Here is a 13,030-nt window from a genome sequence, read left to right as displayed (position 1 = left end):
TTGTAATATTCTGATCTTTTTCTTCATTCAGCATGTTTCAGTAATCTAACCTGAGGTGACAAAGATGAATGTGACACATTGTTCATCAGAAAGAAGAGGCCATACCCGCCAGGTTGATTATCTGAAATATTTTTTTTTGTTTGACCCACTTATACTTGAGAGTCTCAAAAATGTATTACATTTATACTGTGTACATTTATAAGAGCTAAAAAAGAGACATTAATCAAAAGATAAGTCCTAAAATCGGTCAGGCTACTGGGCTTTAGAATAGATGATGTTTACCTTCTTGCCATCTGAGTGCTGAGCTTTCTTTCTTGCACTATCTGTTTTAAACCCTCAAAAAACCCAGAAATTTTATCCTGGATTAAAAGTGACAGCCCTCCTTGTGATGGATCATAAATTCAGTAGGTGAAAAATAGACAGGCAGGAACTCAAATACGACAGTATATCAAAGATGGTTTCCCTAGTAAAAACAAAAAAACAAAAAACCCCAACAAAACCAAACAGAATCCTACTGGTTGCAGTTACACAGCAGCAAAAGGAGGTGGAATGATGACAGTGTGATGTACAGTAATTTTTTTATCCAGGATGTGTGTAAGACCTGCTCTGTATCAAAGAGTTTGCCGAGAGCTGCTCTTCTGAGAGTGTCAGAGAAGGTCTGAGGCTTCTCAGGTCGGCTGTACAATGCCTGTGGTGGCAGCGGGACTGAGTCTCCTCAGTGATAAACCTGGCAGCCAAATGAACCTGCTCAGGGATGTGCTAAATTGCTCCAAAGGTGAGTTATGCGGAAGTCTCTGCAAGAAGAAGGGAGGCTCATTCAAGTGAGGAAGTCAGATCGCTCTAGATAACACAGGATATATTTTTTCATCATCTAGCTACCATACCTATTAATCAGGAAAATGCTTAACTCAATCCCATGTAAAATGCACATATCCCTTGTGCAATTCAGGGGGTTTTCCCATATGCTGGCTGGCTACTCTGGTTGATGATTTTTTTCTTGTAATTACCCAGTCAATATCCTGCAAGTCGGGACTAGCATGAGTTATTTTTGTACTGATTCCTTCTAGTAATTTCACACACACACCCTCCAAATTAATATAGATTGGTATTTAATACTGCACTTTGCATTGAAATCCATCTTTGTAAAAACAGCTGCATACAATCATTCTTAAAAATAGTCTTGAACAGAAATGCTGTACTTTCTAAATGCTAATGCTCTATTAAAATGAACAAATTCAAATTGTAATGAATTTTAAATACATGTAATTGTTCATTGACTTGAATAATTTAAGGGAAGCAAAAAAACCCCATCTTTCAATGTTGACATTTTGACAAAGGCACACAGCTGCCCCATTAATGTTCAAATTGACTTTGTCTTTAGAAGAATTTATTGCAATGAACAGATACTTAGAAGTCTTAAATAAATGAGTGCTTTGAAGTAAACTGCAGCTATTAACATGTAACATTAGGTGAAAAACTGAATGGATGAGACAAAATGTTGCTCTGGATTAGTAGATTATAACAAAAAGATTGTGAGAAACTTGGAAAAGCAAAGTACAGATCTTTACCTGTTCAGAAAGCTGTCCTGTATCCATAGGTAGCCATTGCTTTTCAAATCTGTGAAGGGAGCGAAGGCATGAAGTAGTCAATATAGTCTTGATTTCTAGCAAGATCTGGTAGATGTCATTGAGCAAATGCTAAAATTTCTTATGGGATGGTGTTGGATATAGTGCAAACTGTAATGCAGGTTTTTCAAACAGTGCTGTAAATGTTGGACAGATGTCTGCAGAGGTGCAGGCAAGTTTTGTTACCCTAAACAACTGTCTTCACTCTGATTATGATATTGTGTGCTAAAGAAGCAAATATACCCTGTTTTCAGTCTCTGATATCAGTGTTCAGTTATCTGGAGTGTAAGGGAAAAATCATCTTCCATAATTAAGAAGTATTTTCTGCTTTCTCTGGTACTGTTTACTTTAAGGTTCATAAATATTCCCTTAATTTTTGTGTGATTGTTTAAAAAACAGAACAGCCTTGGTCTGGTAACAAGATGACAAGAAGAGTTCTTATCCAGAAGGAAATTAAGCTATATGAGATTCAATAGATGTGTAATCTTACAGTCTTCCATAATAATTTTATAATCTCCAATAATAAGGGAAATGCTTAGACATTGAATAATCTGTAAGTCAGCAGTAGGTAGGTGGTTCAAAAATACAGCAGTCATCTTTGTCAGTGGTAGCTCTAAAGCACATAGGATAGAAAAGAGGAGATATAACAGAGGAGAACTGAAGGGGGAAAGTATTTTACAAGCAATCATTTTCTCTTTTTATGCATTCCTAATTTTTCTCATTTTACAGAATCACAGAATGGTTGAGATTATAAGGAACCTCTGTAGGTCATTTTGCCCAAACTCCCTTTCAAGTAGGATTACCTAGAGCAGGTTGCCCAGGACCATTTCCATCCACAATTCAAACCAAAAGTAGTTCATTTCTAAATTTTGAAGTTCAGAAATAAAAGGTAAAGGGGATATATGCCAAAGCTGTTCCTCTGCTATTAATAATTTCATGTCATAATTTTCTAGAAAATACTGACCATTACTGATATTTGTTTGTCACAAAACACAATGAAACAAATGAGACTTTAGATTATTTTAAATCAAATCTGAAACATATGTAAAATAACCTTTCATTGTCATTTGTCTTCTGTTTCTTCGAGATTATTTTTCATATGCAGACTGCCTTGTTTTAGTTGACTTTGTTTGGGAAGAAGATAGAAAATAATTCACAGGAATTTAAAAAAAATATATATATTTATGGAAAGTTTATCAAGCTTTTCACAGACCTGAAAAATAAGATTAGGAGACATTTTGACTACATTTACAGTAAAGCACATTTTTCCTAGTATTCATTCAAAATTGTATATGGTTAGTTCTTCTGTTGACTTTGAAAAAAAAATTCTTACTCAGCATAAAAATCCTAAACCTTTTAAATACAGGACTGTTTTTGCCAATGGCTGTATTACAATCACGCTTTTTTCCTCCATTTTAGTGTGGTTTTATTGTTTTTCTGCTAACAATTGACTATAATGAATTTTGTGACTATAATACAGAGAAAATTATATTAAAACCAGAGTAGAGAGCATTGTCTGAGTTCCTCATCCTTCATAATTTTTCCCGTGTTGTCTGACATATTTGTCTTCTGACTCCATGTTTATCCTGTTGCCCTACAGCACTGTTTCACATAATATGAGTATGAATATGAGACTTCCAAGATAAAAAGCTGTTGGTGCATCTGTTCTGATCGTTGAATCGCCTCACTCATTTAATGTCACATACATTTTACATTTCATTTTCAGGAAATTTTCTTGTTCTTCTTAAAATATAATAAAATTTGTGTAAAAACTCTGGAGAAGTCTCTCTGAAAGTCAAGGCTATTTAATTCATTTTAGCAATATGTTGGACTGATATGAAATATCAGAAATTTATGCCAATTTACCTTGCTTGATTAGGATATCAGTGTGATGTAAATTCATACTAAATTAGGAGATTGCAGAGTTCTGACTGAAGAAAACGTCCTGCTTCATTTATCATTTAGATATAGGGTTTTTTTTTTTAACTCTACATGATTTAACTCATAAACCGTAATAACTTACTGAATCTTTGTTACTGAAACTGAGCCACTAAGTTAACTAATTTGTGTCACCATTTGATTTTGTAGAATGAGCTACTTCAGGTAAGTTAGAAACCAGGACTACAAAAATTATCTTTTAAGTAAGTGGAATGTTACCACAAATAAAATCTGTTTTCCCCTCCACTGCCACCTTTTTTGATAATGGTCATCAGTTTATAGGGACTCAAAAAAACTTTTCTAAGATTGAAAAACTAGCCTGGTTTTTAAATTTATAAAGGGGCATGCTATGCACTGTCTATTTGTGACTCACCTTTATTTCCATTCATTGTTTGTCTGTAGTTGTAGACATTTCTTTTCAGACAGAATCTCATTAAATTCCTTATTTTGGGCCAAGTCCACATGTAAAGCATTAAGATATGTTCCAAAACTCACAGGCAAGTTTCATATTCGTCCACTATTTCAACAAATATATACATATGAACTATTAAATTGGAAACTTAAGATCCCTTTCCAAATAAATAATTTTTTGAAGCTGTTCAGAGTCAAAGATTTTTAGATGTCAAAATGTTTACCAGTAACATAAATCTCTCAAGTACGTGGCCTCTATTTTATCTCATAAGTGAAAAATTTTCAACAGCTTCTTAGCTTCATTATGTAAAAATTACATATTTTATTTAACTTCACATGTTCAGTGTGCTTAGATAAACTGAGACCACTTTAGGAACACGTAATTAAAATAGTTATCAAGTATTTATTGAGTTTTGCCCTGTTTTCCAGAATCCAGCCCATGCTATTATAATCAAAACATGTGAATATGCACATGCACTCAAAAAACTTTGTAAATGTTCCTAATTACAATCATATAGCCGTTGCTTAACAATTCTTCTGTATGTTTAATAGTAGGTATTTAGTCTGAAGGAGAAATACTTTTTTGTTCATAAAACCTTGGTACAGCAGGTTGTCTGAAAAATCAATCTAATTTCTCCTCATGATCTACAGAGGCAAGGGAGAAATATCTAAAGGAGCAATTTCATGGTACTTTAGTGTTAAGGCAATCAAATGTGAAATATCAATACATCTGCACAGCATGACTGACAGTATCCTGTTATTCTGATGAATAGCAGAAGCAGAAATGAGGAATGTGAAAGAGAAAAACACTAACTGAAAACAGATTACGTACAGTGCTACAGTGATATTAAATATCATCAGGCAAGATGATATCTTACTGTGTGTCTGATTTTAATGAAACAAATCAAGATAGAACCAAATCAATTCAGTTTAATTGATTTAAAAGCATAGATATCTCAGTCATTCATTCTCTTTCAGTTACAGCGAGGAAAACGTGCCAAACTTGTGCACGTGGCAGTTCAATTTTTTATACTACTTTTACTCTTTTCTGTAGTCTGTGTCAGTCACTGAGCTCTACAGATTCCTGCCAAGTCATAGGGATGGGGATCTGTACTTATCCTGCATTGGGTAACATATGAAACAGCAGAAATGAGGGAAAATTGAATAAACATTGAATTGGAATAATTTAAAACTTCTTTTACTATACCTGTCAAATGTTTTTTTTTCTAACTATTTCTTCTTTCAGGAATGGATGAGATTTCAGAGAATGTGGCTTTTTTAGTTATTGCATGAGAATATAGTGTTGAGCACGCTGCTTGATTCTTGAGCATTGTGGTGCAGCTCTGTCTTCTTTTTGAGTTTCATAAACTTGTTTAAGCACCAAACCAGCAGATACTTAAACACATATTGTTCATTGGATCCAAGACTATATTACAGTGTTAGTGTTTGCTATTGGCAAAAGAATTAAATGCTGAGGTTTAACTGTAAGTGTTAGAGGAATGGACTTTCTCCCTGTCTCTGTTTATAGACCATAAAATGTCTAATAAACTGTGATGGAGAGTAGTAGTGTAGATTTCATACATGGGGATTTGAAAAAGCCATTAATTTCCAGTGTGTTATACAATCCAGTGTGTTATAGTACAATCCAACAGAAAAAATTAAAAAAAACAAAACAAAACAAAACAAAACAGACACCCCCCCACACCCCACACCCCCTCTTTATTTTAATGTATATTCCATGAAGGACTGTTGATGAAAAATCTCTTCCCAACTTGTATAAACTTGTATGAAACGCTTTTTAAAAAGTATGTGACATACAAGGTCTCAAAGGATAAAACATGCAGTACAAACATTCATTTTAGGTACCTTTATACCATTGGTAAACTTACTAACTCATTGACTATTAATATGATTGCAATTATTTTTCATAAACTGTTTTCCTTATATATTCATTACTGACATTTAAGACAGAGAATGCCCCATGCTTAAGTAATGGAGAAATCAGTTTCACAAAGCAATTTAAAAATAGATCTATTCCATTAGCAGCACTGTATGAAATATGGGTTGATCTATTTTCCATAGCAGTAGTGTACCAGTGCGCACTGGAAATCGTATTTTATTACTAATGGCATGGTTATAAATCAAAAGTTGCATGCTGTGTCTACTCCCTGTTCAGATGTTCTCCAGAAGTTGGCATAGTGGTGACTCATACTCTGTTTCTCTTTAAGGATTTGATATTAAATTGCTCAAACGTAATAGATGGATAGGTAGGGAATTAGATCCTAAAATGGGTTTGAATAAGTTCTAGTTCATACATCTATGTCGGAAGATCTGCAAGTAGTCATAAGAGCCGACAGCATTCTGGTTACTTCTCAGCTGTAGATGAAGTCTGTTCAAAATAGTGTCTGAAAACAGTCTGTTAATTTGCTATTCCTAAGAAAGGAGGTTCAAAACTCCTACATAGGCATTTTTAGAAGGGAAAAAAAAAAGCTTGTCATTATTTGGAAATAAAATCCGTAAGATCATATTGTTTAATGCATAATTGTGAATTTGTATGTGGAGACTGTATCTACATTGCAGTGTAACAACAGTTACTTGATTTTGTATTCCTGGCTAGTAGTTCCTTACACTTCACTTGCATTCAATTTCTCTGCTGTGATCTGTCAGCAAATATGTAGAATTACTTCAGGGAGCATTTAATGAGATAATAGACCTTTAACGTCCACTGAGTATGTGGGTTAGCTTTTTTGTTGTTGCTAGTACAATAAATATTTGTTCTGATGTTTTTTGGTTGTCATAACAGGCATTCTTTATACAAATGCGTGATTGTAATTGAACTGCCAATACACCATATTGTGCCCGTGGTTGAAGGTTTGTAGCTGTGTAAAATTTGACAGACATCATCTTACTTGCATGAAATATTTGCAATTCATTTGAAGAAAGTGTCTGAGGAATGTGTCAACACTATTGATTTTTCTGTCAGATAGTCTACATGGGCTGGACGGAAGAACGGGAACAAGACACCCTTCAGGATCGAATGTACACACCAAAGTTTCTAGCACTGAGGGGATCTTCCCTGTATAAATTTATAGCACCTCCAGTAAGTATATTTCTCATGCTAAGTGGGAATAAATGTTATTAAATAAAATAATTTAACGTAATGTGTCCAAGGCTTTCACGATAAGATATCACTCATTGAGCTAACAGGATTGCAACTTACAGCACTGAAAAGTTCAAGGGTATAGCAAATAGCTGTTCATCAGATAATTGGGCATCTAACAAGAATTTCTCTTCCCCCCAATTACCTGGGCACTGAGAAAAATACAAGAGAAATCTACTTGTGTTAAAAGGGTGCTATTCATTTTCCTTTGGCAGGAAGAACAATCCGGAAGCAAGATGGTTAGATTTAAACAAAACTATCATTTTAAAGTCAGACTGCTGAGATTTGGGGAAATATCAAAGCTTTTTGCATGCTGTGGAAATTGAGATTTCATCCTGAATGTAACTTTCATTCTGCTTGGGAATGACAAAAGAAAGGTAGGGAAGCAAATGAAATTGTTTAGGTTAAATATATTAATTGGAATCTGACTGGCAGCAGTGGGCAAAATTTTAGCTGTTGTCTCATACTCAGCAATTTACTTTCACAGTTTTATGGCACCTCTAAACTGCAGTAAACAGACATATCTTCTAGCTATCTTTTAAGCCAGTAGCTAAGGAGCCAGTAGCAGTCCCATACAGCAGCAGAGAGAGTCACGTGGATTAATTTGTTCCGTTCATTGGGTGACCTTTCTGACTGCTGCTAAACCCTGTGTTGCTGGATCAGGCTGTAGCTCCGTCCTGCCTGAATCATAGAATGGTTTAGGTTGGAAGGGACATTTAAAAATCTAGTCCAACTCCCCTGCAATGAGCAGGGACATCTTCAACTAGACCAGGTTGCTCAGAGCCTCATCCAGCCTGGCCTTGAAAGTTTCCAGGGGTGGCGCATCTACCACCTCTCCAGGTAACTTGTTTCTGACATAGTTCAAAGCCAGCTTGCAAGTCTTTACATCATCCATCAGTCACTATTCATGTTTGTTTAGCAAAGTGTTTAAAACCATGTGAAAGACAATGAAGAATGGAAATAAGTATGAAATGAAAAGTTTGCGTGTTCAATGTTGATACACTAGTTCACTGGTGTGAGAGTTTGGCTCGCCCATGGCTAGTCATGGGAGTTTGGCTTTTGTTGAGGGATATTTTTCGGGATCAGATTAAAGTGTCAGATTATGCTTCCAAGCACCTTAATTCAAAAGCAGCTCTCATGGCTTTTGCCTACACAAGCTACATGACTTACGTGAGCATTTGCTGCCCATCAAATAAAGCCACCTCCATTCTAGACACTAGACAGAAGCAGAAACAATGCTGAGAGCTTCTGTTTAATACAGAAGAGGCAGATCATTCTTTTGTAAATACTATGGAAGGAAGGATTCAGTCATAAATTTCCAGGAGTAATGTGCTGCTGGTGGGTAAATGGATGATGGGTGATGATTAATGGGTGTGGGTGGGACATGTTCATAACAGGACTGTGAACAGCGGTGATGTGAGTTAGGACCGTTTTGGCAAGCTGCTGCCACCAATCCTTGAAGTCTTTATAGGTCTTGTTTCAGCTGAGCTGCAAGCATAACATGATTTTGTTTTGCCAGATTCTGGTTCTTATTCTAAAATAGGAAGACAGGTCAAGCATAGAGAAAAATATTTTCTCTCCATGGAGTAGGAGGGAAGCAGAATGACAAACATGCTTTCTAAAGGACAAAGAGGAAGATTTCTTGTAGAGCTACCTTAAAAACATATAATGTATGTAATAATTGCACACTTATATGCCCAGCAAAATTATCTTCTTACAAAAGACTGCAGTAGGTTTTTTAAAAGGACTTCTAAAATCCTATTTTATATATGCAAACTTTTACACGTGCAGTTATGTTAGCTATTCTGTGGGTATACGTATTAATCTCTTCCAGGGATTACAAAAGATTAAGAACAAACTTTCAATGCTGCAGTTTCAGAGCTTCTGTTTATGAAATGCGTAAAGTGTAGTTATAAGAAGAAAAACAGTTTTAATTATATTTGCAGTGTAAACTCCTTGGATTAAGCTGTTTTCTGAACAGAGATGTGCTGCCAACTTTTTAACCAGAAAATCAAATGAAAGTATTTCCCTGGTCTCTGCCAAAGTCTAACACATTAGGAAGGGATGTGTTTAAACAGTGTATATCAGTGGCCTCCCCTTGCCTCTTTTTTTTTTGTCTGTTTGATCAATAATACTTCTACTGTCCATGCTCAGATAAATGAGTAATTCTAATGTATCTTATTTGCATTTTGAAAACTTTAAACAAAATTACATTTTTTAAAATTTTTTTTCTGATACATTTTCTCCTTTAGAATTATTAAGTGTGTCATCTGTTGGGTTTCACTTTCTTACAGTTTATAGCTGGAAATCTCAGCAAAAATACACTTGAAAGAGCTGCTAACACCTTTTCTATTGCTACTCAAGCTTTTAAATTACAATATTAAGAGAACAGGGCAAGCATATCTTTATATAGAAAGAAGTTTGTTTTGACCTGAAAAGAAGTGACTTTAGAAGTACAAACAAAAGCAGGAAACTAGGGGAGAAGGGGGAACTCTGATATTTTTCCCCAAAGTATGGAGCCTACAGTAAGCACTTAAACACAGCTTTGAATGGCTTTGCACTTCAGCAGCAATAGTAACTACTTTTTTCGGATGGGGCAATATGACTTCAGCTTGTGTGGCTGGTGTTTTGGGCTCAGTGGAGCTGTAGCAAGACTCCTCTCCTCACTTCTCTGTTCACGGTGAGAAAGTTCATTCTTTGTCCATTTTGTCCACAGAAGAAAGAACAGCTTTTTTTTTCCCCCCCCTTTCTTTTTTTCCCTGATAAAAGCATTTTACATATCAATTGTCACATCTCTGAATAGCTTCTTACAACTCAAAGAATAAAGGTCGTATATTTCCAATATTTCTTTACTTCCTCATTCTGTATCAAACAATTTGTTGACTTAGTAATTAGTCACTCCCTTCCTTAGAAATCTGTTTTAATACCCATACATCAATAAGATAGTGAAAACTGAGTTTGAGGATGGCTGCAAAAAAATACAATTCTAATAGAGAAACTCTGACACAGTATTTTTGAACTTTCCATTTGTGACTGTGGTTTCCTCGAAGGAGTTTCAATTAGAATGGTGTTTATAAGTAAAAATTAATTAGGGATAGAATTTTTTCATACAACACCAAAATAATTTTGATCAAGAAAGTTTTATACCAAGGCATCCAAACCCGTAGATGCTTCTCAGCCAAGTTGTGTCTCTTCATGATTGTTTTAGAGAGAAGATAAATTGGTCTCACATAATGCTTTCTTCATGGATACCATTTTATGATACATTTTTCAGAGAACTTTATATTCTTGAATCTTGAAAACCGAATAAGCTTCTGTCTTCATCAGCCTCTTCATCTTGCCTAACAATTGTCATGATAAATATGTCTTCCTTTGGAGCTGGGCCACTGTGCGAAACTTCTTACCATTAAGATTTATTTTTTTTCAAATATAGCCTGAATTTTCATTCTGTTTTGTGTGTTCTTCTGTCTTTTGAGACTGTGAATAATTCTTCTCTTTCCTTCTCGCAGTTTCCTTGGAAAGTTATTTATAGATTGCTGTGATATCCCCTTGACTCTTCCCTTACTGCATATAGTTATCTATCCCTTTCTGTCTTATTTAAGTCTTCACCCTTACCCTTGCAAGATTTTATTGAGCTCTTTTATCTATGGAATGTTTTGTTCAAAACAGTTGCTTTAAACTAATACTGTTAAAAGCAATTGTCAATTCATAAAAGAGTAGAAACAGACTATTCTTCAAATCTTAGTTTGTTAGAATTTAGGAGTTGATTAGCATGAGCAAGAAAAAAAGAAACTCTATATTTGATTGTTTCTTGTTAGTTTTTTCCCCTGGATTTCAAGGCATGTGGGGTAAGTGTCTGGGACATTGCAAGGTTGGACAATTTGATTCTATGGATTTGCAAACAAAGTAGGTGACTGGGAGCAAATTGTGGCATGCAGTTACAAGGAGGGCAGTGGTGAGAAAGGTGCCTTCTTATGGTCAAGGCTCTGTGAGAGAAATTCAAGGGCTGCATCCTCTCAGGATCTCAACGCAAACCCCACCAGTTCCCAGGGGAAGACTCATCATTCAGCACAGAGCAGCCTGCGTGCAGAGGCACTGTGTTGTAAGCACAAGGAGACAGGCAGGATGTCTCCTAAGCACTGCCTGGATGGAACAGTCTAGTCCCTGATAGTTATTGCTCTGAGGTCTTTCTGTATGCATTGGTCTGCTTGGTCTTTCTGTATACATTATACTGAATGTAAAAGGTTTAGGGATAGATTTTTAATTATTGAATAAACTTAATTCTTGCAATAAACAAAAATAACTTACTTTCTTTTCCTGTTTGATTTGTTTCTCTGTTTGTTTTTTTCCCAAGGTCACAACCTGGGATTGGACACGAGCTGAGAAAACATTTTCGGTTTATGAGATAATGTGCAAAATTCTCAAGGTATGATGAGAAAGTATAAAATAAATTACCATGTTGTCAGACCAGTTGACAAGCCCAAAATTAACACTGCACCTGGAAACTGCATGTGACTGCCTCGCAGAAAGAGTCAGTCAATATCAGAAGTCCTGGTGTCAGTAGACACAGAGCCAAACTAGAAGGCATGGCAAAATTGGAAAAAAAATGACTAGGAAAATCTTATTTCTTCATAACGCTGTATGGGTTTTATGGCTTTACTTTAATGTCACATTTAACCATTATAAAATTTCTTTTTCAAACTGAGAAGCTAAAGAAATAATGATCAATGTGGTTGCATTCAAACATGTTGATGCAACTGACAGTGTCTGCAATGTAAGATTTCCCTAAGAATGAAAGCAGAGTCCTTAAAATATGCAATATAATTCTGAAAACTATTGTTTTATTTTTTCGAATTTCTTCAGTTTTCCTTAACTGTAATAAATGGGAAGAGATAATGAAATATGCTTAGAAAATTAAATCTGTGAGTAGCAAATTGAATAGGGCCATTATTGTACATTGTATTTAATAATTTATTTCATCCCAAATATAATATAAATGGTCTTCTCTCTGTTTTAAAAGTAGTGAAAAACAGTTTTCCAGATGCTCAGCATTTCTTAATCTAAAACATGAGGAGAGGAAAAAGAGATGAAAAAAAAATAAAAATGTCCCTTTCCATTCATATGAGGTGCTTTCCTGTGTATGTTGGGTTTGGGTTTTGGGGGTCAAAAGGCAATTTGGTCTTTGCTGAAGTTTCATCTTAGTCAAGTATCAAAAAAAAAGTATGAAAAATCATATTTTAAAAAAGTATTTCCTGTTGAGAAGACTTCATACTGACATACACGGTACATTTCCTAGATTTTGTAGGTCACATAGGTGCACTATACTTTCCTCAGGGAGGCAGATTACAGATAGAAAAGCTCAATAAAATTCAGAAACTTTTTACATCAGAGACTTCAAAAGTGCGAAACCGAATTTATAGTCTGAAAAAAAACATCTTTGCTAGCAATCTGGAACAGAAAAGTGAAAAGAGTTCATTTACTGCTGTTCTTTGGCTGTGAGGTCTGGAGTCTTCATCAAGGAGTAGAACATCCCAAATGAAACATGTCCCATCACTGTGGTATGTCCTTTAACTACCAAGTGTGTGTAAACATTGACTCTTCAGTAGTGGTCTTGTAGGGAGAGAATTAACGGGAAAAGTTAGTCACTCTGTGAAGATATTGCACTGAGGGTGTAATATCAACAATGCTTTTAGAGCACAGTCTGGCTTTGAGAGAGAAGAAAAATGTCACTTGTGGCATGCACATTTATTTGTTTTTCTGGTAGCCTCTGGTTACTTCAGGACTTGAGCCTGGAAAACAGTAAGCACCGAGGTAGCTCTTCTCTGAGAAGTAAGCCTGTCGGAGCCAGGACAACCCTTCCGTGTCACTTATCCAAAGATTTTATTATACTGTTTGA

The 13,030-nt window shown here is 35.4% G+C and overlaps 1 protein-coding gene across 1 annotated transcript in view; it reads left to right on the top strand.

Annotated features, from left to right (window-relative positions):
- Positions 1-13,030, top strand: part of SNTG1 (syntrophin gamma 1) — a 166,621-nt gene that overhangs the window by 108,215 nt on the left and 45,376 nt on the right. Inside the window, exons 12-13 of the mRNA XM_054189470.1 lie at positions 6,958-7,074; positions 11,489-11,560. Of these exons, the coding sequence (XP_054045445.1) occupies positions 6,958-7,074; positions 11,489-11,560 (189 nt within the window). The remainder of the gene's footprint in view (positions 1-6,957; positions 7,075-11,488; positions 11,561-13,030) is intronic.

Source organism: Rissa tridactyla, chromosome 2, assembly GCF_028500815.1.
Source record: "Rissa tridactyla isolate bRisTri1 chromosome 2, bRisTri1.patW.cur.20221130, whole genome shotgun sequence".
NCBI classification, from domain to species: domain Eukaryota; kingdom Metazoa; phylum Chordata; class Aves; order Charadriiformes; family Laridae; genus Rissa; species Rissa tridactyla.
This window is presented reverse-complemented; position numbering and strand designations above follow the sequence as displayed.